We start from the raw sequence: 26,931 nt of genomic DNA on the forward strand, positions 1-26,931 counted from the left end.
CCTCATAGGAAATAACTTGCAACTTCTTTGGTCCCGTGACGGATTATTTAGCAGTCACACTCAATTAAAAAATGCATGACAGTGACTCAGCAACATGAAGGTTGCTTTGTTTGGCCACAAATGACACAGTGCATGGCAAAGGGACTAGATTGTTATGTGCAACATTGGTGATAAACAAGACGTGCAATACTGTACGTTGTATGATAACCAAAACATGTGCAATATTGTATGTTGTATGATAATCAAGACATGTCAAATTGTACATTGTATGATAACCAAGGAGTGCCATATTGTACATTGTATGATAACCAAGATGTGCAATATTGTACGTTGTATGATAACCAAAACATGTACAATATTGTATGTTGTATGATAATCAAGACCTGCCAAATTGTACATTGTATGATAACCAAGGAGTGCCATATTGTACATTGTATGATAACCAAGATGTGCAATATTGTACGTTGTATGATAACCAAAACATGTACAATATTGTATGTTGTATGATAATCAAGACCTGCCAAATTGTACATTGTATGATAACCAAGGAGTGCCATATTGTACATTGTATGATAACCAAGATGTGCAATATTGTACGTTGTATGATAACCAAAACATGTGCAATATTGTATGTTATATGATAATCAAGACATGTCAAATTGTACATTGTATGATAACCAAGGAGTGCCATATTGTACATTGTATGATAACCAAGATGTGCAATATTGTACGTTGTATGATAACCAAGACGTGCAACTCGTACGTTGTATGATAACCAAGACGTGCCATATTGTATGTTGTATGATAACTAAGACATGGGCACTATTGTACGTTGTATGATAACCAAGACATGTTATGTTGTTCGTTGTATGATATAACTAAGACATAGGCAATATTGTACATTGTATGATAACCAAGACGTGCAATACTGCACGTTGTATGATTACCAAGACGTGATATTGTACGTTGTATGATAACCAAGACATGTCATATTGCTGGTTGTATGATAACCAAGGCATGGGAAATATTGTACGTTGTATGATAACCAAGACATGTAATATTGTACGTTGTATGATAACTAAGACATGGTCAATGCTGCACGTTGTATGATAACGAAGACATGTGCAATACAGCACTTTGTATGATAACCAAGACATGTCATATTGTTCATTGTATGATAACTAAGACATGGGCAATATTGTACATTGTATGATAACCAAGACATGTTCAGTATTGTACTTAGCATGTTTTTCAGTTTCAATTTTTGCCTTTGTTTACATGAGGAAGGGCCGATATGAGGGAATTATGTCATACCAATAAAGCCGATAACATTAACAATAGCTGTGATAACCAATCATTTAAAAAAAAACGCTCCAATGAGGTGAGATTACCCGTACTGTCAAGCGCTCATTTTTTTCTCCTGACTGCGGAGTTAACTGCCTGTCCCCTGAGCTCACTTGTAAGAAAACATTCACTTTCCGAGGAAGACATTTCGCCTGCTAGTTGTACCAAATGCTCAACGATGACGGGAAAAAGGTAATTTTTTTTTTTAATTCTTTTTTTTTGTTTTTATTTTCCAAATGCAAACGCATGTGGGCCGTGCACGCCCACGCGTTACTTGTTTGTCCCTAGTGTGCAATTAGTACAGTCATGAAAGGCCATCAGAAGGCCAAGCGTGTTCCCGTTCCTGTTTCTGCCTACTTGGCAGGGACTTTGCTAGCTCTGCAATGAAAGAAACAAGTGCATTATTACTAGCATTATGCTTTCAAGCCAAAACTGCATTTATTTTCTTTCTCTCCTCAAGTATATATATCTATACAGTATATATCTATACTGTACTATGGTGATGTTTGTCACCAGGATGGTGAGGCAGCAGGCCAAAGCATTGATAAAGTCCATTACAAGCGGTAACAATGATGAGCCCAGCACAACAAAGGAGATGTTTTACAGAGAAAAAAAAAGTTACATGTTAGGAGGTGAATTCCTCTGTGTGAATTATGTTATTCAAATAAAATATATCATAAACTATAATGTTGAAACAGTGTCAGTCAATACAAATACAGACATGAGTCACACTCCGAGACACTCAACCTCTTCCACCAGGGGTCACATTGAAGGATTGATACATTACATACTGTACATACATCCATACATACATTAAAGATGCTAAAAGCAATCCAGTGTAGGTCAGTGTATAGGGCCCTATGAAATTCCTTTTATTAATTCATTTATTACCCAATTTTATTTTCATTTTTTAAATTCCATTTTTTTTAACCTTTTACATTTATTTTACCAGTATAGAGTGTCTACTTTTATGACAGTAAAACAAAGGTATGTTAATTAAATGCATAAATCCTTACATTTATTGATGCAATGCATCATTGGCCAATTTTGCCCCGTGTTTCAGAAATTGATGTAGCCTGGCTAACTTTTCTAATGGGATATCAGTACCTGCAAACTGTAACGGCCGTGTTATGGGTGGCAAAGCAAATTGGTGTAATATCATATCCTAATTAATTTATTTTTATTTTACAATATGCCAAGAGCCAATAAAAAACAAGCTTCTGGGCTGCACCCCCAATTCTAATGAGGTTCTAACAAATCTCCCTCACTAGTTTGCTCCACATCATTAAGGAAAAACCTCCTTCCTCATGGACACAATACCACCTGACCCACTTATTGCTACATTAGCCCACCACTTTCTGGTGGGCTTCACTTCACTACACGTCTTCACATCAAATGCAGCCTGCAGCTTTGCCAACTATCTACAGGTGTAGGAGCTCAGAGTTTGATCATGTTGTTTTTCTTCAGCGACTAGGCTAATCTAGCATGATGCCGCTGTTTAAATGGGACTTTAATGTTAGCACTGTAGCTCACATAGCTATGCTAGTGTTGCTAACGTTTGTGTCCTCCTGTCCCGCTCCTTAATGTTATGTATTTGATATATGGCATCTATTACGTTGGACAAGTGGAGAAAAAGTGGATAAAGCACACAATAGCGCTTCTTGGAGAGACACCCAGTTGGAAACAAACACGGCTCACTAAAGTTACAGACACACAAAGTAGGGCTAACTAAAAGCACTTTGAAACTATCTAAATTCCAGCGTCAAGGCTGAAACACTTCCAATACACCACTGTGTATTGACTCTTAAAAATATATCTACAACTCAATTGTCTAACTTTTTTTTGGTTTAACCATCACCACCCAAACTGCGACGCTCAAAGGCAACACTACGTAAAGCTACACATAAGAAGAGGTAAGGGACGCTTACGTTTCTGACTCACGATCTTCCGCCCTCAGCGTCATCGTGGATGCGTGCCAGCCTGCGCCCCAAACTCAGCTTTGGCATCACACTGATGGCATCCATGATATTACCACTTTATTCGCGCGGGCAAATGGAGGAAAACGACACAAGTCTGCAGTCTTTTACATCGTTTATAGGGGTGTCACATGACACGAGACCACACACAAGATCGCGTCTACGAGAGGGGTAGGCAACCCGCGGCGTTTTAGCCTCCTTGCTGTGGCTCCTTTTGGTCATGACAAAAGGGGGAAAAAAAAAGGTTGTTTATGAATGTAATTAACTAGATTTTATTTTACTTTGGATTATTTTATATTACTTTGAAGTGAAACTTGCGTGACATCCACGTCTATGGTCCTCGCCTTTATCTGCAGGCGGCTTCTTGAGCGTGCAGTCCCTGCGGTAAGCTAACCATGAACACATCAACATGGATCACAAATGAGAGCCTACAGTCCTGTGTGAAGAGAGAAGTCACATGTTACTGCCCCAACATAAGAAAGATCAGCATGGAGTGTTAGAAACACAAACAGAACACTAGCATTTGTGTGGCTGTTTTTTCTTTCAGATTAAAAAAAACATTGAATACAGACCCCTCAATAAACGTTCCTAAATTTGTTAACTTTTTAAAAATTGCCAAGTTCCAAGTTGCCCCGCCTCTTGTCCGAAGTCAGCTGGGATAGGCTCCAGCACACCCCCCGCGACCCTAGTGAGGACAAGCGGATGATAAAATGGGCTACCTTTTATTTTAATATTATACAAATTAACACGGGAAGGACACAAAAAGGCCTCACAGACTGCACTTCTGTTTGTTGTATTCTGTTGAAAAAAAGACTAAAACTCGTGTTATGCTTGTGGCTCCAGTCTTGAATATCATTCTGTTGAGAGTAAAGGTTGCCGACCCCTGGTCTACAACAACGAGACAAGATGAGATTTTAAGGTTACTTTTAAGAAAAGTACAATGAAAAATATAAAAATAAATGACAATACAGTCAAACCTGTCTATAGTGGCCACTAAAGGGAAATGACAAAAGTGGCCGCTATAGGCAGGTTGGTGGCCATTTTGAATGTGTGCGCGCACATATTAACATGTCTGTGATTAGAAGCTTGTTGTCCTTGCAGATACATATAATTATACTGTTACATGTTGACCAGTAGAGGGCACTGTGGGACTGCGGATGAAAGTTGTAAGAACTACTAGGTTAATAAACCGCTGTTAATAAAGCGATTAAAGTGCATCGGACGTGAGTCTCTCCTTCCCCACAACAAGGGGCACTACAGTATTGACCAGTGCACATTGTCTCACACCAGGAAATAAACGGTGTCACTGTCTGCAACAAGCTCAAAAGAAGACGGCTTTTTTATGTCGAACAGCTGACCGTTTGTGTGGATCTTGTGAATGATTGTGACTGAGCTACGACTCAGTAGTTAAAGTCTACACACGACGGCTTCATTGCTTAAAAAAACGAAACTTTTTCGTGCATGAATCTTCTGCTTGAGTCTGCATTTTGGCCGCTATATGCGGTCAGATATTGACCAAGGGATACAAAATGGGTGGCCGCTGGCCGCGTTAGACGGGCGACTGCTATACACAGGGTCTATAAATTTCCAGCAGGGGATTTTTCAGTGGCCGCTATAGGCAGGTGGCCGTTCTATGCAGGTGGCCGCTAAGACAGGTTTGACTTGTATATTGCAATCTACGAATATAATTCCGACTACGTCACACTCTTCTGAACTCTGTGTGTATGCTAGCGGCCCCGCCTCCACCCACCGAGGCAAAGAGACAGTATGACTGGAAAAAAAAGGGCTCACTCCGTTCATGCTGTTTTTGTATGGCACAAACGCGCCAAGGTGCTGAAAGCAATGCACAGAGTGAACCCTCTTCCTGCCTGTTTGGAGGTGAGAGACGAGGAAAACAGACACGCATGCACATGGCAATATATTGATTATCCACTTCATTTTCATTTATTGTGTGATTAATTTGTTTATTTATTATCGTCCCTGGCCTAGTGCCCACAAGCCAGTTTTTTTGTGAACAAGAAATCTTTTTACTTTTAAATCTCGTGAGATCTTGTGACACCCCTAGTCTTTTATGGCCTGCATGAGGGTAATGTGGATTATTCTAATGGCATAATTCAAGGATACACATAGAGAATAACTTGCTTTGAACCCTAAATGCTCATCGTCAGAAACCGCAATACAAGGCACACACTGACAGGTGATTCTCACCTGAAGGTAAAGTTCATTCAAATCTCTTAAGAATATTCCTGGTCTGGAAGCAAACAAAGCTAAGAACCCCTGACCTTGGACGGAGAGAGAGAGAGCGTGCCCTCGGGACCACAAGTCTTCACAGTGTCGCCATGATGCCGACCGAGACACAAAGCTGCAGCACCAGCCTATGGATCATCTGCTGCTGACTGGATACAAACACAACCTACTGTATGTACACACTTCCTATATACAAGGCAACGTTAGCAACACAAATCATGTCTACTTAACTCATTCCAGCTGTGACTTCCAGGAAAAATGCTTTTTTTGCAATTTTGCCAATCATCCATAATGCTTCTGTGAGACATGAACACACGTCTTTCTCGTTTCTGTGCGTTCTAAAGATATAAAAACAGGCAGGTAATTAATGCACGTAATGGGACATTATGGGTGCGTCCCATTATGTGCATTCTTAACTGGCTCTTCTTACCTGTTTTTATATCTTTACAACGCACAGAAAAGAGAAAGACGTGTGTTCATGTCTCACATAAAGATTGTGGATGATGAGCAGAATTCCAAAAAAAAAGTGCACTTTTTTCTTAAATCATCATTTTGAAAAGTACCATTGCATTGCACATGAGCATGAGGTATGCAAATGACAGAATAAATACACTATATACAATATTTGCACATGGACTACAATGCCTTTTTTTTGGAAGACACGTTGCTACTTCAGATTAGAGAGTTCTTGCTTTGGGGTCCGCCTGTTGATGTGCTGCACTTGGGATGGGAGAGAGAACATCCGGGGCTGAAGGCGTACCAGGAAAGGCAGAGATTCCAGAAGGAAGGGTGAGGGGCGCCCGAGGAGATTGGCTGAGACAAACAGGAGCAGGCGAGAGGAGCTGACAGACGGTGCCAGGTCCCGTAGCAGCTCTGTTGCTCATGTTGCTGCTTTCAGGCCATGACAGGGCGGGGTGGCTGCTTTCCACACCTGGGGTCATCCATGAGGACACCTTGAAGGTCGGATAATGGATAAGATTAGAGGTTCTCAATATTGGTTTTCTTACTGATATCATTCAGCGCTTAATTACTAATACAAAAACATATTGTGGGCTTTTTAACAGTGGTACATGTACTTGTATGCTGTACATATTTTACCTGCTTGATGACGTATCTATAAATGATTACCAACTTGCGCTGAATGAGATGTGTTTTCTGTGGAAAAAACAGTCAATATTGGGTGGGTGGGTGGGGGGGTGGGGGGTGGGGGGGGGTTTAAATAAAATACAGTAATCCCTCGCCAATTCAAGCTTTGAATTTATATTAAAATATATTAATTAATAAATTGTTGAATACGCCCAATTATTAATTAAAAAAAGATGCATATTTAAGCAAATGTGGGTATTTTTGCCTAAATGGAGCATTTTCAAGCATAAAAATCGCTAAATGAAGTCAAATACAAATATAAGGCATTCAGGAGATGCATTCAAAGACATTGTGGTGATATGTAGTACTGTTCACTGGTCACTAGGTGTCACTAATGTTACTGTCATGTCTGGTGAGACACACAAGCACCAGACCTGATCAGAACAAGAGGCTTTTAATGATCTCCCAACAGGCACAATCATCTGTAACACAGGCTAGTGTTGCAGCCAAAATATATGTACGCCAAAATCAAATTCAACTCTGAACCCCCGACGTCACTTTCTGTCCGCCCACCACTTAGCTCCCCTAGCACGGGAACACACTTACAGCAACACACACAAGCATGTTTATGCCTATTTATGTCTTAAATGTCTTATTTTGTATTATGTCTACTACAATGGGTGATAGGGGTGTAAAGGTGACTATAGGGGTGTTATTTCATGTCTACAGGGCTCTAATAATGTTATAAAGCGTGTTTAGAAGGTGGTAAACAGGCTCTTTGTCTTATTTTATCTTATGTCTACTATATTGGGTAATGGGAGTGTAAAGGTGACTACAGGGGTGTTAATTGTCTAGATGGCTCTAATGTTAAAAAGTAGGGGCATAACGATTCATTCACTACCTCGATACATCAATATATATTCTTATGATTCAATTACATCAATCTGCGTTAAGCAAGTTTTTCATAACGGACGGCATATATCGATCTTACATCGTTTAAAAGGTAATCAGTCGATTGAATCGATACTAGCAAATAAAGCACTGGATTTAAGCACGGCAGGCTTAATATGGATGCGTGTGTGTGTTTTTTTTTTAGCAGACGATATGAATAACACGATAAAGAGTTTAAAAAGTCTGTGTCTGTGACATCATCGTCTTCCGGGTGGTGGTCACGGGAGTGGTAGTGGACCTGCGAAATACGGTTGAATCGCTTTTTCTTCTTTTGGTCAGTTAACTCACTTCGTTCAGTATTCATATTTAACTCATATGTCTTTATTTGAAACTCCTTTTAAGTGACATTTATGGAAACAATATGCAAAGTAAGGACGTTTTGTACGCCTCTAGACGGTAGTTTATGGTCCAGTAGCAGTGACGCTCAGTGACGTCATCATTTGTGCGCATTTGTGTATTCTTGCCAGTGGCTGCACTGTTCTTTCAAATGGCTGCTCTGACCAGGACGATTATCAGCACAAAAGAAAAAGCCCCTGCTTCCATTGGCCTGTACAGGTGAGAAAGTTTCAACACCTAATTGAAGATACCATACCGCATTCATTTGTTGAGGAATTTGCATAATGTCCCTCACCTTTGGGTGCAAAGTGCAGGTCTGTATTATTTAAAGTAAATAATTAATCATACCACCCTCCAATACCATCCTTGAATCGTATTGGCAACCACGAATCGATTAAAACGAATCGTTACACCCTTATTAAAAAGCATACTTAGATGGTCTAACTAGCTAAATATTCCATTTGTAAATAAGGAATCCCACTTGGCAGAAATTCACTTATGGGTCGGGTGTGGAACCAATTAAAAGTGTTAAACGAGAGATGACTGTAATTTTATAAATGTCAAAAGCTGAATCCACTGTTACTAAATATTGTTCCCTGCCAGTAAGAGTTAATGTTATTTTCATACTGCGTGATGGTGTCATGCACTTTGTCTCTTCTCACCTCTGAGGTACTTGCAACTTGCTGACGAGTTGGGGGGAGCATCTGTTCCAGAAGCTGCTGCCCACCGATGCGTATGGAGTTGGTGCGCGGCCTGTGAGTGACGATTAGCACCTCCTGGGCCCAGTGGTCCATCAGTCTTTGCAGATCTTCAGGCAGGTTGATATCAGCGGCACTCACAGATGAGGCGGCATAGCTTCCTGTCTTGTTGTTGCTGTTGTTGGCTTGAGCCTGCGCCAGTCCCATCACCGGCTGATGAGGTGGTGTGGCACCGGTGGGCGGCTGCTGCGATGGATTAACCACACCTGAACCGGCACCAAACCCTGGCATGAGTTGCAAACACACACACACACACAAGTCATAACTCCATCACGGCAAGATCGATTGTGAATTTACTCCCATACATAAATGAAGTACATACTGTTGCCTCGCTCTTTGCCAAGACACAGTCGCTTCAGCGTCGTCCCTATGGCACAAAACAGACTTCACAATTCTTGTCACGGTCTCCCATTAGACGACAATAGTGTGTGACAACGAGATGCGTTAAACGTCAAACACAAAGTCAAGCAACAAACTAAATAAGAAGCAGCCCCTCATAACAAGTGCATTAGCAAAATGCAGCGTGATGAAGACATGGAGGAAGAGCAGAGACGCAGACAGATAGATGCATCATGGATTGTGAATATAGATCAGACTATATTTATGAATATAGAGTTGATCAATGCGTTATGGATTATGAGGATACGTACTGTAGATCAATGCATTATGGATAATGAATATACAGTAGATCAATGCATTATGGATTATGAATATACAGTAGATCAATGCATTATGGATAATGAATATACATAGATCAATGCATTATGGATTATGACTATACAGTAGATCAATGCATTATGGATAATGAATATACAGTAGATCAATGCATTATGGATTATGAATATACAGTAGATCAATGCATTATGGATTATGAATATACAGTAGATCAATGAATTATGGATAATGAATATACAGTAGATCAATGCATTATGGATTATGAATATACAGTAGATCAATGCATTATGTATTATGAAGATACGAAGATCAATGCGTTATGGATTATGAATATACATAGATCAATGCGTTATGGATTATGAATACAGATTAATGCAGATACTCCTACACCATCTCATCAAAAAGTCTGTAAAGATAATGGAGAATATCAGCGCGGTGTCAAGGTCATGTGTGGCGTTACCGTAAATGCTCTAATCACAGCCAGGATGTTTATTTACCTGAACCACACATTGGAAGCAGGTGTTAATCAGAGAGAGACTCTTATATCTTAAATGTCAAAATTCAGTATATGTAACAATTTTTTTTTTTTTGTGACTTGAATAATAATTTGGAGCGCATGAGAAAATGGAAAGAAAAACGTAGCCCCGGGGGCCTTTAGTCGCCCACGGCTGTTTTTTTTGGTTTTGGTTTTGTTTTTGTTTTTTTTAAATCGGCCCACAGCACATTCTAAAAATATAATTTAATAAGAAAACTAAAACAAAAAACGTTTCTTTTTTAAGTCATAATATTATGAAAAACAAACACATCAAAATATAATGTTCATTTTGGGAAAATGTGGTTGGGGTAAAAGTTATAATATGGGAATAAAGTCATAATTTCAACATTTACAAAGATTATTTAAGAAAAAAAGCTGAAATATTTGGAAAATTTTAAAAACAGCAAAAATGGGAAAAAAGAGTGAAGATTACAATAATAATACTTTTTCACCGATATGACAAAGCTGAGATGAAATATATATAACTTTTTATAACTTCTACATGTGTTGCTTTACAATATATCGTCCATTTTTCACTATGTGGCCCTCACTGGAAAAAAGTTTGGACACCCCTTATTTAATCGGTACTATTACAGGAGACTGCAGTTAACTGAACAGAGGCATTAATTGGAGCGTTTATGGTATTTTCTTAGTCCAAATTTTAAAAAAGAATGAACTTTGGTAGTATTTATAAGCATTCACACACAATTAAGAGAGGAACTTCTTAATTCCAAAAAAGAAAAGATGTTTATTGTTGTAGTTTGTGACGTAAAAGGACACTGCCTCATATTGACAGCTGTTTCTAATAGTTTGACCTCCTCGTGTAACTTAATAAAAAATATTACAAACAGCAAACCAGTGCAGAACCTTTGATGCAGTTCTTGTATTTTAAATGTGCAGGTGTACGTAATGTTGTGGCCGGTGAGTGCGCATATCAGTGTTGGTCTTGCCAAATACTATTGTGTTCATCCAGACACGTCTTTTTTCTCATCTAACAGATGGCTGAACTTAAATTCTACCATCTAATTTCATCTCAGTTGTCAGCAGTTTGAATAAACACAACAAAATGTAGCGTGAGGAGCAAAGTGGCGAGAAAGAGTGAATGAAAAGGAAAAGTGGTTGTGTTTCACAACAAACAAAGCAGAGGCAGAGTTTAAAGGATAAGAGCCCTTTTTTTTATTTTGCCCATCATCCACAATCCTTATGTGAGACATGAACACACTGTCTCTCTTTTCTGTGCCTTCTAAAGATCTAAAAACAGATAAAAAAGAGACAGGTAATTAATGCACGTAATGGGACATTTCGTGCATTGTTAGTTTCCACTTTTTATCTGTTTTTATATCTTTAGAATGCACAGAAAAGAGAAAGACGTGTGTTCATGTCTCATAGGGATTGTGAATGATGGGCAAAATTCCCAAAAAAGTGCACTTTTCCTTGAAAAAGTGGAGAAAAGACAGACGAAGAAGCCAAAAGTGAAGCTATGCAGCAAGAGAAGAGATACAAACAGATAGATAAAGGCACAGGCCCACTGAGAAATCTAGCTCTGGGCTTGCTACTGGATTTATAGGTCACTCTCTCAGATGCTTGAGGGTGATTAGACCAGCCTGTAAAGGAATATAATATAAAAAAGGGAGTAAGAAGACCACAGTAAGAAGGGCACACGTGAAAGAATACTTTCTTGAAGGACAAGAGCAGTGCAAGGTGGGTGTATTGTCGGCTTACCTTGTCCTGGCGGCGCTTGTGCACCGGTGCCGTCTCCGTACATCCCAGCGTAAATGTTATCCGATGACAAGGAGCCCTTGAGGGAGCAGGGCTGCTGAGTCTGCACAGGTTCTGGGGTGGAGCTGGGTATGTGGCTGGTGGAGGAGCGGGCCCTGCCATGAGTGGCGATGTTTCCCCTGGCTGGAGATCCGTTTAAACTCACAGTCGTCTCTCCACTTCCTGGAGCAGCTGATGCAAATACGTGACACATCAGGACGGCAAACCTCTCAATCAACACAGAGCTGGTGTCTGTTGATGCTCACCGGTTCTGCTGGAGTCGCCGCTTTTATTTGTGACATGTCGAAATTGCTGCACCAGAGGGCTGAGCAGTTTGCCGGGTTTCAGCCTGTGCCTGCCAGACCTTTTTCTGCGGCCTGCAGGCGGTGCAGCGTGCGAGTACGTCAGCCCGGAGGGAGGGGCTTTGCCCAGACGGCGATACAGTAGCTCCACTTCTCCTCGCTGGTGGGCCTGCAGCTCCGAGATCTCCCTCAGGTGTCTGACGGAATAGAAGCGAGACAGCAAACTCATTCAAAATAAAAAAGGAAATTGTAAGTCCCTCCAATATTATGAAATATCTGACTCATATGTAACGGCAATAATTGTACAACACAGCAGCAACAGAACCAATGTTGTAATAAATTGTAAACAACAGTGCAGCAAGTGTAACACGCTTACTACCCCAATCCTAACTTGACCCCAAACATGCTTGATTCTAAGCATGAACGTGAAAAGACAAAAACCAGATGATGCTTACTTCTCCCTGAGTCTCTGTAATTCTCTCTTCATGTCTGAGTCCTCCATCTCCGAGTCATTATCGCTGCTGGCGTAGGCGGAGCCGGGCATGCCTCCATGCCTGCTTGGAGAATCGGAGCTCTGCACGCTGCTGCTGCGCCCTGAACGTCTGAGGAAGGCCACCGCCCTCTTCATCAGGTCGCTTCCTCTGCGCTCAGAGCGAGTGTGTTGACTCGGGGTGGCCGGGGCCACTTTGGCAGGGCTGCTCTCGGCCCCCGAGTCGGAAGAGAGGAAGCGGGCGTGGACCGTGATGTCCACAGGCACAGAGGCTGAGGTGATGGCGTGAGGAAAGGAGCTCTGGTTTGCCGCAGAGGGAGGCGTGTCCAGGTAGAAGTCGGGAGGGGCGGAGTAGCGGCTGCTACGTGTCCTCTGCGTGAGGTCATCCTCGGTGCTGATTACAGAGAAGCGACCGATGGTGGTGGAGGGAGTCATGGCCTCGGTGGGAACATTGTAACCTGCGGGATGCGCTGGTGAGGCAACGCTGCTCCAGCTCCTCTGCTTCACATCTCGCTTGTTGGCCACGTCAGGAGGAACTGAGATGATCTGGCAAACGAAGGAGAACAAGAAACTCAGTGGCAGCATTTGAACACTTGAACACAACACAAGAATATATTTCATACACACCTTAAATCGGCCTCTTGCCCCAGAGCAGGAGACGGAGTGAGAAACGTGCCTCTTTGAATGGGAAGCTGCAAATATCAATGATAAATGGAGACGTGCATCAACGGTGAAGCACCTTTTCTTTCATTATTAATGATGTCCGGCTCTTAAGACATACTTACCACACACAGCCGAGTCGCTTAGAGTGCTCAAACTATCCATTCTCTCTGGAATTTGAGGCTAGAGGAGACAAAAACACGTGATGACGTGCTGATGTGATGCGCATGTGTTAATGACGTAAACATTTTAACATAATTAATTTTAAATAAATTAGTTACCGCCATTAAGGCGCCATTTTTGACAGCCCTAATTAAAATGTGAATCAACCAACCAGTTGTTCTCCTGCTCTGAAGCGGCCCTCCTCCATTGGACCTGGTGTACTGTTTCCTGAGCCTCCAGTAGCACTGTCTGGACCAGGAGGAGATTGGATGTATTCTGTGCCAGATCCTGGTGTCTCCGCAGCGCTACCCGACGGATACATGGGAGCGTACTCCTGGTAGAGCAAGTTCCTAAGTTTCTCATCTAGAGTTTTTATGGTGCTGTCCACAAAGCCTCCCCGGGCCAGGCGTCCTTCACCGTCTGACTCGCCAGGTCCTCCGCCATGCTGCGTTGGCGCCGGGCTCTGGGGCAGTGAGGACACCTTGGCCCCTCCCACGCTAGAGAAAGGCTGGTGAAGCACCACAGGCTGCTGTGAGCGCTCGCTGCGTGCCGCTGCAGCGTACGAGAGAGACAGCGACTCTTTAGCCGAAGCGGGCTCCTGCAGCGGAAGAGGAGTGAGAGGTGACCCGCTGGGTGAGCTGCTCACATCCAGGGACAGGGGCATGACCAGAGGACAGCAGGGCACTTCGTCTGTCACGGAAACAGGACAGGAGATGTCTGCCACGTGCAAAGTAGAGTGACTGGGGGAGGCGGCGCCTACAGGGGATCCGTGCGGTTCGTCCATTTGAAAAGCGCTTTGTGGAGATGATGGAGGCAACGTCTGAGCTCTGGCAGGCTGGGCTTGATGGACACTGCTAATGGCTTCCATTGATGGTACTGACTGAAGGGCTGGGGGAGCAGACACAGGAGGAGACAGAGTGGCCAAGAGGAGCGGGTCCGTGTTGGACATAATCGGGGGACTACAGAATCCATACACGTCATGCATGAAGCCTCCACTACCACCAGACATTGTAGAGGAGGAGCCTTCTTCAGCTGAAAAAATAGAGAAAAATCCAAATAGGAATACATGTACCCTTACACCCCTACTATTCACATGCTTGTTCTCCATTTGTGCAGCAAAAGCTGAGGAGGAAAGGAGTCACCTCGTGATGTAGAAGGCCTGGCAGTGCCAGCAGGCTGTGTGTTGGCTGAACTTCCGGGAGACTGCGAAGCTGTGCCCTCAGACGTGTTCTCCTGGCTGGATAGAGGGGTCTCCTCCACAGGGCAGATTATGAACCATCTCTTTCCTGTATGAAGAACTGCAATATAAGATGGCACATCATTACCATTACCCAACATGAGAATCATGAAGGCCTTGTGAAGGGAAAAGGAGCTTCACCATTCTGCTGGTAGACAGGCTGGGATGCTCCTGACTGAGGACTCTGTAGAAAGAGAAGATGCCACTTTGAAATGGTTATACAGTAGCTTCAGTCACATGACAGGTGCGTGTATACACCTGGCCCTCGTGTTATGACGTTTAGTGGTTATATGCGCATTCCCATAGTAGGTGGAAGAATACATAATCGCTACACTGAAGAACAATGTCACTTGTTCTTTTTCATTCACTTTTCCCCCTTCATTATGTCTCCCAAGCATGAGGCTGACTCTTCTGATGGCAGTGTGCCAAAGAAAAGAAAAGTGAAGGGCAGTCAAAAATTGCGTGTTCACGATGGTACCTAATTTATCTCATCAATTATGTTGGCGTAATTAAAGCATATGCATCATGGCAAGCCATGCCTCCCTGTTATAACGACAGATGACAGCACAATGTAGTGTCCCAACAGTCATACAGGGTCTGCCACTCTTTAATCACTTTATTATATATAACCGCAAGAAGTGTGGTCTAAATAAACAGACAAAGAAAAACAGTAAGTGGGTATTCTTATCTCTCACTAACGTGACTCTAAATGTGGAAGTACAATTTGCTGCATTTATCTATGCTCGAAAATCCCTGAAAATACACCCAAAACATGTGAATTCATGACATGGTGTCTTTGGCCGCAACCCCTCATGTGTCAGGGTTCGTTGAAGCTGTCGGGAGGTTGACCCCCAGGGTGCAGAGAGAAGGCGGCGAAGTGCAAAAATAAAAGTAATTTTATTGCACAAGACAAGAAAAAACTAAAAGTGACAGAGGAAAAGCTCTGTGGGAAAAATAATATAAAATATAAACAGGTGACAGCACTGGAAAATCAACGAGGTTCAATGACAGTGACAACCACAATGAACCAGCGCCGCGCATACGACAGCAAGGGTCTTTTAACTGTCACTGATTAGTATTGACCGCAGCTGTGCGGCCACCAGGCGTGGAGCGGCAGTTCCTTCCGCCACCCCGGAAGCACCGCTTGCCAGAATAATGGCGCAGGATAGGAAGTACACGCTACTGTCCTGCGAAGCGTGACATCATGGCTCGTAATGACAGTCTTTAAGTGTGATTGAAATGTTGTGCTACTATTGAAGAGACTAGTGTTAGGTAAATACATGATCAGACGTGTGTGCTATCTTTTAGCTTGAGTTCAATTTTCAGTTCATTTGGAGCTGTTAAGCCATACAAATATAAATAAGCTTGTCCTGTCATTTATCTTTTTTCATTAAAATCCAGTAAAAGTGGTCATATTTAGGACGTAGTTGCAAATGATGATTATCCATCCATCTGCTATGCCGCTTGTCCTCATTATGGTCGCCGGAGTATGCTGGAGCCTATCCCAGCTGACTTTGGGCAAGAGGTGGGGGAAACACTGTACTGGTTGCCAGCCAATCACAGGCAAATGATGATTAATCATGATTAATTAATTTGAAAACTGTGATTAAACATTTTTAATCATTTGACAGCCCTAGAAATTACTATAGACTTGAAAAAAAATCAGTATTGGCTGCATGGCTGGTCCAAGCCAAGTAAACACCGCTACCATCATGATGGTACCTCTGAACATGTGAAAGGATCTGCTCCTATGAAAGTGACAGTGATAACTAAGCAGTGTAGTGAACTCATTCAGGCTGTCTCTCCCTCCTTTGCAACGCCCCTTCCAGTGTGCAAGACGAGCACAGGGATAAAAGTACCAAGACCGAGGAGCTCTTGTAACTCAAAGTAAAAATAAAAAAACAACATTACCTCTCCTACGTGTCCATCAGACGTCTGGCCTTGTTTTGGACTACAACTCAAAGTAGACAGCCTCTCTCCCTCCATGTCGTCATTTAACATGTCTTCCGCTTTATCCACAATGTCCTTCAGCTGGTCAATGAAGATCTCTTTTTCTAACGGAAGGATGAAGCCGTTCTCTACCTGCAGTCAAACAAAAGGTTTAGTAGCACGCAGCGGTGGAAAAGAAATGTCACTTGTGGACTTTACCATGTATGTGGCAATTTCCTCAGGAGCATCTCCATCCAGATCAAACTTAAATGTCACCATTTTGTGATTGTGAGTCTCCAGCTGGCATTCAACCATCTTGTCACCTGTGTTGCACACCTGTGAGGACAGAGCCACAAGTTTTAATCTAGAATGGGGCGGGGGGAAGGGACACCGCGACTCACATTGAGCATGCTCAGTTTGGGTTTGCTCGTCTTTTCTTGCCGAGAGCGTGTACGGGCAGACTTGCGATGGTGCTTCCTGTGTTTTCCTTCCCCCTTCCCTCCACCGGCCAAGCTGTCGTAGCCGTCACTTGCTTCCTTGCCAGATGCAACGTCAGAGTAGGGGCTAAGACAAGATCACAAATCTTACTGGTTATTAGCATTATTCTCTTTTTTCATACATTGTACAAAATTGCTTCAAACACACCTGTCATTGGCATAGCTGGGCAATGATACCGCTTTGTCCAGAAACACTTCCTGAAGACAGAAAAGGTGGCAAAACTATGAAAATTACCTATGGTCATGGTAACTATAATAGTTTTGTTTACTATATTTTCTGGACTATAAGTCACACTTATTTTTCATAGTTTGGCTGGTCCTGCAACTATATATGAAAATATACAATGTATATAATTTAACATGTACTGTTACAGTTAAAGCTGTTTTTAGCAACACCTAGTGGCCGCAATAATTCGTTGAGTTGAGCTTGTGATGCAGTTAGACATGCAAATGTAATGATACAGAGGATAAACGACACCTTTTGTTACAAAATACTTTACAAGTAATGTGCAACTGTAATTATATGACGCCTGTGTGGATTGAGAAATGTGGTATTTTAGAGAGCAGTGTTGTTTCATTAGGATGCTATGTCTAACGATTTCTAACTATGTCTAGCTTGGAAATTGTAGCTGCTATGTCAGCCACTAACAAACTATTTCCTATTTTCATTCATTTGTTAATACAAAAATGAAGTTTGGGTGTTAAAATACAGCTAATTTCAGCTTTAGTTTGTCTCCTTGTTGGTGTCAAAATGTCTCCCTCCCTCTGGAGTATGTCTTCTTCTCTTGTGAATTTACTGTTGTTAGGAGCAGCGCCATGACACTCCTATAAAAACGACTCCCTCTGATAATAGCTCCATTGTAAATACCAGTAGATGCGACTTATAGTCTGGAAAATACAGTATTTTGAACATGCTTAACGAGTTGCATCATGTTTACTCACAATTCAGCACGTCGAAAAGGCGTGCAACAAGCGCAATAAATAAAACATAAAAATTATAACATTGGTTTGTGATTGCGAGAGTGATCGAAAATGCTCACCACTAGACTTGGGTGGATCAATGCAAGTAACAATATTATCAATAGCAGGATAGTATCGACATCACATCGACACAGGTGCGATGGGATTGATCTTTTTCTGTTCTCTTCTGTGTTTATTTTCACAAAAACAAAGCCGTGTGGCTTTGTTGTGTCGCGCAAATGGATGTCATTTACATATTGTAATATTGTTTATAAATTCAGGGACTAAGTTCTTGGACACAGAAGGGCATTGGAGGCAGCTAGCCAAACTTTTCTTTAGTTATTTTGCACAGTTAAGTGTAATTCAAATTATTAAAAGAAAAATTTTATTATTTTGTTTCTACTGTCTTATTATTGTTGTACAACGCGCCATATTATTGTATTGTATGTCCTGTGTTTTATTTGGATTATCATCATGATGAACAAATTCAAACAACAAAATCACCAAATCCAATTTTTTTTTAACTTTGTATCGGATTGGTGTAATATTTATTACCCCCACTATTCAACACTAGAAGTCTACTATATACTACACTAAACTCTTAAGAATGCCCTGTCTAGTTCTGCCCATACCTCTGTGCAGGGATCCTGCTGTAAAGTGCAAGAACTTGATGACGTTTCTTTTTTCTGCCATGTTGTAGGCTGGCTTCCACATTCAGATGCCCCTGAGACGGCTGTCTGGATGCCAGAGGGCTGCAGCACTGGAGCCAGGACAGGAGCAGGAACAGGAGCAGGAGCAGGAACAATGGCAGCATGCTGAGTTGGCAGCATGGCCGATCCCGGTCCAGAGAGTTGGGTTTGTCCTATGGCGGAAGAATCGTCTGTGATTGTAGATGAGATTTTCGGTGATGCAGAAATTGCTGCATCAACTGGAACTGAAGTTGCTGATTGAGCCAGCACTTGGCCTGACGCTTGACTTTTGAGCTGGATTAAAGCTGGCGTTTGTGCCTGGGTTTGGGTTTCTATATCCACAGGAGCTGAGAGCGGTGCCGAGGCGTGAAATGGAGGTGCTACACTTAAGTCCGTGCCGGCTGCAGGAGTTTTTATTTCTGTTCCATTTCCCAAGTGAGGCATGTGATTAGTAGGTAGGACTGGTGGAACTGGAGCCGAAAGCTGAACATCTCCTAAATTCCCCTGTGAAGTCACAGTCTGCACCTGGAAAAACAGCATATTAGAGGAATCATGGTTTTACTTCTTTCATTGGCGAATTTTTACACTTGGACAATTCAACATGTCTGAAAAGGAGTAGGGAGAATCAGATTTGATTTAATCCTGCCCCGTTTTTGTGTCTCAGCAATTACTGATCATTTACATCCTGTGCTTAAATACCTTGTGCTTAAGTACCATCTTCTAACAGGCAGACAAAATGTGCAACAATAGGTAGATAGCTTATTCAGTGATGACAGAAAAGGGGGGAAAAAACAATACATCGAAACAAATTTTTTTGTACATAAGCACAAAAGCACAAAATGAAAATATATTTTTTTTATTTTATATTAAAAAATTAAAATAAATTGATATTAAATAAATAAAACTGCAATAAATGAAAATAAATATATATTAATTATTTAATTTAAAAGTAAATACAAAAAAGTTATAAATGAATTCATTAAGATAAACTCCTCAAAAAAATACAGGGAACACTTAATCAATCACAATGTCAATCACACTTCTATGAAATCAAACTGTACACTTAGGAGGCAACACAGACTGACAATCAATTACACCTGCTGTTGTGCAAATGGAATAGACAACAGGTGGACAGCAAGACACCCCCAATGATAATAACAATAACAACAACAATAATAAGAGTAATACATTTGATTTCCATTGATAATTTGTGTTATTTTGTTGTCAGCACATTCAGCTATGTAAAGAACAAAGTATTTAATAAGAATTTCATTCATTCAGATCCAGGATGTGTTATTTTAGTGTTCCCTCAATTTTTTTGAGCAGTGTATAATACAACACACTGCAATTAATAAATAATTAATTCAAAAAATCAAATAATGAATTAAGATAAATACATACATTTATTTAAATTTACATTAAATTCATTTACATTTAAATATCAATGGTAATTGAAATTTTCATGTAAAATTTAAATTAAAATAATTAAAATTTTAAGCTTTAAATGTAAATGTTAAGTTTTACATTTAAATTTAGGGGTGTCCCGATACAATATTGATATCAGATATCAATCAAGGCTTTTCCAGCATTCCACAGTACAAAAGAAGTAATAAAAGTATGTATAATTTGTGCCGATATCGTATCTGACTGATATCGGTATCGGCCGATATGGGTATGGTATTGGACGTGAAAATCATTGTTACTTCCATTTAGCCAAATGCATGCATTGCACCTCGGATTAAGCACCACTTTTCCATGTTCATTCCTGTTTAGTTAGTTAGAACAAATATTCACCTGGACAGGCTGTTCAGCCAGTTGTTGGTCAGGGTGGGGGACAGGGTATGGGGTGGTTTGTACCTGGGAGAGAGGTAAGGCATGTGTGGAATGGAAGCTACAAGAGTTTAGCTCGGATGTAGATGGGCCACTGTGCTGCTGGGCTACTGCCAAAGACGTGCTCATGGCAAGATGTGGGATAGGGAACACTGGCTGAGGTGTGGACTGAGGGCTTTGGAGGGTGCTAATGGAGGCAGGATGAGGAGTCAGGATAATGGTGGGGTGGTGGGGCGAAGGCAAGTAGTAAGTGCTACTAGCTAAAGGAGCCGAGGAGAAAGGAGGGGGCTTGATGGCCCCTGCTTGAACACAATATGATGACGAGGGAAACTGGGAAAGAAAAAGGGAAAACGATACACAATGTTCAAAGTCTCCTCTTCAGTACAAACAATACATATAAAGTAGGAGTTGTGTGTTGAATTCACCGATGTAAGCCTTTGTTAACATGAACTTCCCACTACTCACCTGTGCAGGGGTGATGTGCAGGGGCAGTAGAGGAGCAGCTGCATTGGTGCCAGACTGTGGGAAACTGCTCGATAAGTCAGGAGGACTCAGGTGACTTGCAGGCTGGTCAGCAGGTAAGCGCTAAGGAAGACATACAATGTTTGGTGAAAGGGCCAGATCGAACAATCCGCTTGTTTGGTGCACACCAGGGTTGCATGATCGCGTTCACACTCAAACCAAAATAACCGTACTAGCAGAGCAAACGCACCAGAGGTCCTTTTAACACAAGCAAACATGACAAATGAGGAGGCACCCTAATTTCCTCAGCTGGAGTCAGTGTGGGCGAGGAAGGAAAGCTGCATATTTATTACTGGAAATTTTCAAACTAAAAATATATGAGCAAGAAAGAAGTCAGTAATTACGACAAACTCTAATTCATGTATGTGTTAAAAATTGCATGATTGATGCATGATTAGCTAGCCAAACACGTGTCTAATTACAAGCAGTGACGTGTGGCGAGGTTCGTGGCTGGTGAGGCACTTTGGAGTTGTTTTTTTTCCCCCATTTATTTAGGTTGTGTTCTTACCTTCTATCTGTATATGAAGTATATGCAGCCTTTCCTTCTCCAGGAAAAGTTCTGTTCTGATACTGTTGTAAAAGCCTGATCACCTCCTGGTGAGCTTGGGTATATAATCTTCCATTTGGCAGTCCAATTCATTCATTCATTCAGTATTTTATCTTACTTTTGACCTTCTGCTAGCTAGTGCTGCTGCTGTCATACATACTAAAAAAAAATAAATTATTTTTCCTCAATAGAAGGAAGGCAGTGACAAGCACCTTCCATCCAGCTCACACGGGACCCAGGATGAATATACAGTATGTATATGACACTTCTGCGTACAGTAATCCCTCGTTTATGGCAGTTAATTGCATCCAGACCCGACCACAATAAGTGAATTTCAGCAAAGTAGGATTCAATATTAATAAACAGAATATTTTCCTAGTTAGAGCATAGAAAACCTGTTTATGACTGACTTTCTAAATACAATTTTATCATCATTATTAGAGCCCTGTGGACATGAAATAACACACCTATGGTCACTTTTATACTCATATTACCCAATATAGTAGATATCATCAGAGAAAAGAAGCCATTTAAGACATTAATAAGACTTGTGTGTGTTTCAATAAATGTATTTTGGACATGTAGACAGGAAGTGACGTTGGGGATTAGCTGGAGTAGGACCACAAAAGTAGTCAGTGTTATTATTATGATAATGACTATTATTATGTTATTATTGTGCCTCCTGTGAGATAAATAATTATAAAATAATAAAAGCCTGTTGTTGGTAATCAAGTTTGGTGCGTTACTAGTGACACTTCTTGTATTTCTTTATATTTCTATTTTAGTTTTTTATGCTTCAAAATGCTTAATTTAGGCGAGAATGTGACAAACTTACGTATTCTTAGGCAAGAATACATAACATTTGCTTAAATATGCATTTTTTTGACTAATAATAGGCTGTAGTCAACCACAAAATAGCGATCATTTATTTATTCATTCAATTTTGAAAAAACGCGACAGAGTGAGGGAATGATGTTCAAACCGGAATGGAGCGGGGGGACGACTGTATTTTATTGTCCGATTAGCAAGAATAATGATGTCACACTTGCATTAAAGACACGGGCTGTAGAAAGTCATGGTGTATAATAAATGCTTCTGCAACATATTATTGGCGACAAACAAAAAGGTAGGCAGGGCTTGTGCACTAAGCCAAGCCTCATCTTAGGTTTCTGCCCTGTATTTGATCAGGAAATTTGCAAATTCTGCTAATTTTACTTAAGAAAATGTTAAAAACTATTGGAATCATACAGAAAAGACAATTGTAATTAGAGATGCACCTTTTTTTTTTTAAACCAACACCAATAACTTCTCAAGACCAATATGATACCAATAACCAATAAAGTTTCTATATCTACTTTTTAAATTTTGATTTAAGTGTAGTGTGTGCACAACTGGTGGTAAGAAGGACTGGAACAAATTCGGATTTGACCAACTGCACCTAGTCCTCATCAAACATCATGACATTACTACTACCACATCACAACTATCAGGAGAACCAGAGTATAGAGTGGAAGGAGCCACCTGCAAGGTGCACGACAGTATATTCAGGCACACGCTCCGAACAGCCGGTGTCAGAGGTCAGGAGATCCAAATTATAGAGCGGAGGGAGCCACCGGCTGTGGCCCTGCAAGGTGCACTGTATTCGGGCACATGCGCCGAGCAGCCGGTGTGATGCCACAGAGGTCTCTGGCAAACCTTTTGCACTTTTCAGCCGCGTTGGCGTTTCAGGTGGCTGATAAGGTTTTTTTGTGTGCTCGATGTTTTTTTTTCCCCTCATCGCGGAGCATTCGGTACAACGTCCTTCCTCTGACAGTGAATGTTTGTTTATAAGTGAGTTCAGGGGAAGTTACGACAGGCTGTTAACATCACAGGGAGGAGAAAAAAGGAGAGCTTGATTTGCTCACCCACACAGTACGGGTAATCTCGCTTCATTGGAGCATTTTTTTTAATGATCTGTTATCAGAGCTATTTTTAATCAGATTTGTGATGTCATAATTCTATCATATCGGCCCGATAATTATTGGTCCGATAATTATCGTGCACCCCTACTTCAAATACAGTTCAATGGACAAATACAAATTTTTATTTGATGTTATCATTATTTGTTTTTTTATTTTTCATCACGACAGCCTCCCCTGACCGCACATCACTTATCACTAGTGGCACCACAATACCTGGTCCTGGCTAGGCTGGGCTGTGAGCTGCGTCTGTAGGATGGGCATTGCAGCTGGGAAGCTCTGTGCTGTGGGTGTAGGTCTACTCTGGTGTGCAGGAGGGGCCAGCGTCGATGGAGCAGAAACTGTCTGTCAAAAACAAATGGGACAGCCCACATTTACTGGACAGCCATGACTCAGAAGGCAACAGTGTTTGTTTAGCTATTGCTACCAGAAACCAAGCTCAAGGTCAACACGCCCTGTGTGCCAAAGCAAGCAAGAGGAAGGATATTGTTGGCAGGAATCCATGGGGAGGAAGCTGACTGGAAAAGGTGAAAATGCAGCAGCATGAGTCTACTGTATGCACTGGGCCAGCGTATTCTTTTCTGTCTGTTGAAAGTGCTTCTGTTTTTCTACTGAGAAGCAGCTTGCGGGATCATAAAAAAACGCAGCCGGCCGCCGCAGTGGCAGTGTTTCCTCCTCTCCTTCTCTAACCTACCAGTGGCTCTGGTCTGCCTTTGCTCACTTGTGCTGATAACAGAAGCCTCCTGTCCAAACTGGGGTGAGAGATGATAGTGCCCCCTTCTGAGAGGGTAGGGGAGCTTGTTCTGCGGCTGACGATGTGATGGAGACAGTGGTTAAGCAGACTGAGATGTCCACTGTCACGCACATTCCTGCACAGATCAGCATTTGACGGGGGGGAGGGTAAAATCAGAGGTGGGGAGTGATGATCTGATGAAGCAGAAGGAGGAGTGAAGTCAGCCTTGGAGACAGGCGTCAGGAAAGAGTGAACATGCGTGTGTCCCAAAGATCCACTTCTCTTTGTCCTGTCCGCCTGGAGGAGAGACATACAAGCTCCGCAGTGGTGGCGAGGCTGCGGCCTGTGAGGTACGCCGAGTGTATGCTCTGAGGGGCGCTGCGGCTTCAGAGGTGAACTGCAGTGACTTGCTGAGTCACCATGAGAACATCGATGGGGGGACAAGAGAGCAGACGATAACGACGAGCGTTGGGAGGCGTTAGGAGAGAAGTTGTGTCTGGTATGAGAGCCTCTTGAGTGAGTCTTACACTGCAACATCTCCACCTGGGAAGCACTTCCACGCCTGGGACACACACTGATGAAGTCACAGCTAACAAAGGCATCACTGCTGTGACGCTGAGCCCACGTGGTTAACCAAAAAAACATACAAATGTGTTAAAAGGTTTTAAGGAGAAGACAAAAGGCAGCTCTTGCAAATGACTCACTGTTTGAGACTCATCTGGCCCCGGGTGCAACTGTGCAGCAGGTTGTTGGTAGGTCCCTGGATGCAGCTGACCTGTGCTTTGCTGGTAGGCTCCCTCAAGTAATTGTGTGGGTTCTTGCGGGTACTGCTCATGTGAGGCCTGTGCTGCGGTTTGTTGGTAGGGCCCTTGCTGCACTGGGGGCTCCGGCTGCACAGGAGGGCTGTAGACCACCTGAGCTGTACAGATAGGCTCAGGCAGGGATTGGTAGGAGCCACTTTGCTGTTTGCTGAGATCATCCAATTGCATGGTGGCGTTCACCCCACTGTCCGCTGTAAGAGAGTGCATAGAACATCCTAATTCATCACAGGAAGGGCAGAGAGCAGACAAGGACAGAGAAAGGAGGAGTAGTATTTCATTTTATAACCACGGGTGCTGACAGAGGTTATATCATGATGCCACATTCAGGTACGTCCTCACATGTGGTGGACGTGGTGACGGGGACGGTGCAAATCAAAGTCTGCTGCTCCGTCTCCTGGTCTTCATAGTCTGAGGCGGCTGTCGCTGTCACCTGTGGTCTACCAGCACCGGGCACCTGCAGGAGGTTCTGCGGCGTCTTCTTCGCAGACGCCTCGCCGTTTCCCGACGAGACTAGGCGCTCCCTCCTCCATTTGATGAGAGCCACGCGGTCCCGGATGGACTTGCCAACGATCTTGACATCGCAGTCCAAGAAGAAGCCAGACTCCACCTGGATGAGAGACAAGAGAGTTAGAAAGGAAATACAGTACACACTCACCAAGAGTAAAATGCTGTGGAATTCAGAAAAGGTTGGAAGAAGTTGTGTTAGGAGATATGAACGGTGTCCTATTATAATATTTAGCAAAAAATGTAGTCCCGCAATGGTGTATTGGAAGTGTGTTGTCCAAAATGTGGCTGTGATGCTGCAATGAAGACAGTTTGAAAGTGATTTTAGTACGTGTTTGTTTGTGTGTCGCTTTTATGCTATTGAGCTGTGTTTGTAGGGGTACAGTCAGCATGCAATAAAGATATTTTTATTCTCTGCTGATGGAATGAAGAAATTCATTTACTTACATGACATTCCCTTAACACTGCACAAGAATAATGTCAAAATATTACAAGAAAAAAGTTGTACTTGTAAAAAAAAAGTCGTAATTGTAAGAGGATAGTGTAATGTTATGAGGAATATAATATTTTTAATTGCATAAAGATGAAATATTAAAGAAAAAAGACATTTTAAAAAAAGTCGTAATATTATGAGAAACAAACAAATCAACGCAAAAAGTTGTAATTTGGGGAAAATTGCGGGAAAAGTTATAATTTTACATGAATAGTCAAAATATTATGGGAATAAAGTCATAATTACGAGAAGAAAATTTACAAGAAGAATGTTGAGATACTTGGAAAAATGAAACAAAAAACAACCACAGGAATGGAAAAAAACAGCTGTAATTTTTTTTGGAATAAAGTCAAAATACTAAGAGAAAAAAGTTGTATTGTAATGAGAAAAATCGTCAAAATTTTCTGAGAACAATGGTAATATTATGAGAAAAAATAATGTCATTTTAGTGGCATAGAGTTGAATTATTTAAGAAAAATTGTATTGTTTTTTTCCAAGTCGTAATATTATGAGAAACGAACAAAACAAAACAAAGTTGTAATTTTTGGAAAATTAGGTTGGGGAAAAAAGTTATAATATTATGGGAATGAAGTCATATTACAAAAAGAAAATTTACTCAATTTATTTAAGAAGAAAGTTGAAATATGAGGGGAAAAAAGAGCAAGGAGCGAAATTGATATTAATAATATGCTGTTGCACTTACGTGACAAAACTGAGATGAAATATATATAACTTCTTAGCATATCTACATGTGTTGCTTTACAAAACATCATCCTTTCAGTTTTCACTGTGGTCCTCACTGGAGGAAAAATGTTAGGACAACCCTGGTCTACATGAATCCAATACAAGCGCTTTATTAAATGTTATCATCGCATCCATGGACAACCAAGAAAGCGAGGAGATGACATGTTATGCTTTTAAGAAGATAATA

At 41.6% G+C, this 26,931-nt stretch overlaps 1 protein-coding gene across 5 annotated transcripts in view; it reads right to left on the reverse strand.

The window, feature by feature from the left end:
* Positions 1–1,757: 1,757 nt before the first annotated feature.
* The window catches only part of wnk2 (WNK lysine deficient protein kinase 2), a 40,917-nt gene continuing 15,743 nt past the window's right edge, over positions 1,758–26,931 (reverse strand). The window contains exons 10-32 of one of the 5 annotated variants that reach the window (XM_054783536.1): positions 25,343–25,610; positions 24,887–25,194; positions 24,144–24,797; positions 23,666–23,794; positions 20,888–21,007; positions 20,387–20,752; positions 18,536–19,117; positions 17,092–17,141; positions 16,848–17,010; positions 16,666–16,782; positions 16,429–16,599; positions 14,659–14,701; positions 14,423–14,566; positions 13,453–14,312; positions 13,244–13,301; positions 13,086–13,150; positions 12,424–13,004; positions 11,933–12,165; positions 11,631–11,858; positions 11,414–11,512; positions 9,021–9,065; positions 8,603–8,922; positions 1,758–6,520 (exon numbers count right to left, since the gene is read on the reverse strand). In XM_054783536.1, the coding sequence (XP_054639511.1) occupies positions 6,245–6,520; positions 8,603–8,922; positions 9,021–9,065; positions 11,414–11,512; positions 11,631–11,858; positions 11,933–12,165; positions 12,424–13,004; positions 13,086–13,150; positions 13,244–13,301; positions 13,453–14,312; positions 14,423–14,566; positions 14,659–14,701; positions 16,429–16,599; positions 16,666–16,782; positions 16,848–17,010; positions 17,092–17,141; positions 18,536–19,117; positions 20,387–20,752; positions 20,888–21,007; positions 23,666–23,794; positions 24,144–24,797; positions 24,887–25,194; positions 25,343–25,610 (5,880 nt within the window). In that variant the 3' untranslated portion in view covers positions 1,758–6,244. Of the gene's footprint in view, positions 6,521–8,602; positions 8,923–9,020; positions 9,066–11,413; positions 11,513–11,630; positions 11,859–11,932; positions 12,166–12,423; positions 13,005–13,085; positions 13,151–13,243; positions 13,302–13,452; positions 14,313–14,422; positions 14,579–14,658; positions 14,702–16,428; positions 16,600–16,665; positions 16,783–16,847; positions 17,011–17,091; positions 17,142–18,535; positions 19,118–20,386; positions 20,753–20,887; positions 21,008–23,665; positions 23,795–24,143; positions 24,798–24,886; positions 25,195–25,342; positions 25,611–26,931 lie in introns of all 5 variants that reach the window. The other 4 variants (XM_054783537.1, XM_054783535.1, XM_054783539.1 and 1 more) reach the window with 4 other exon arrangements.

The sequence above is a fragment of the Dunckerocampus dactyliophorus genome, chromosome 8 (genome assembly GCF_027744805.1).
Source record: "Dunckerocampus dactyliophorus isolate RoL2022-P2 chromosome 8, RoL_Ddac_1.1, whole genome shotgun sequence".
In the NCBI taxonomy this organism is placed as follows: domain Eukaryota; kingdom Metazoa; phylum Chordata; class Actinopteri; order Syngnathiformes; family Syngnathidae; genus Dunckerocampus; species Dunckerocampus dactyliophorus.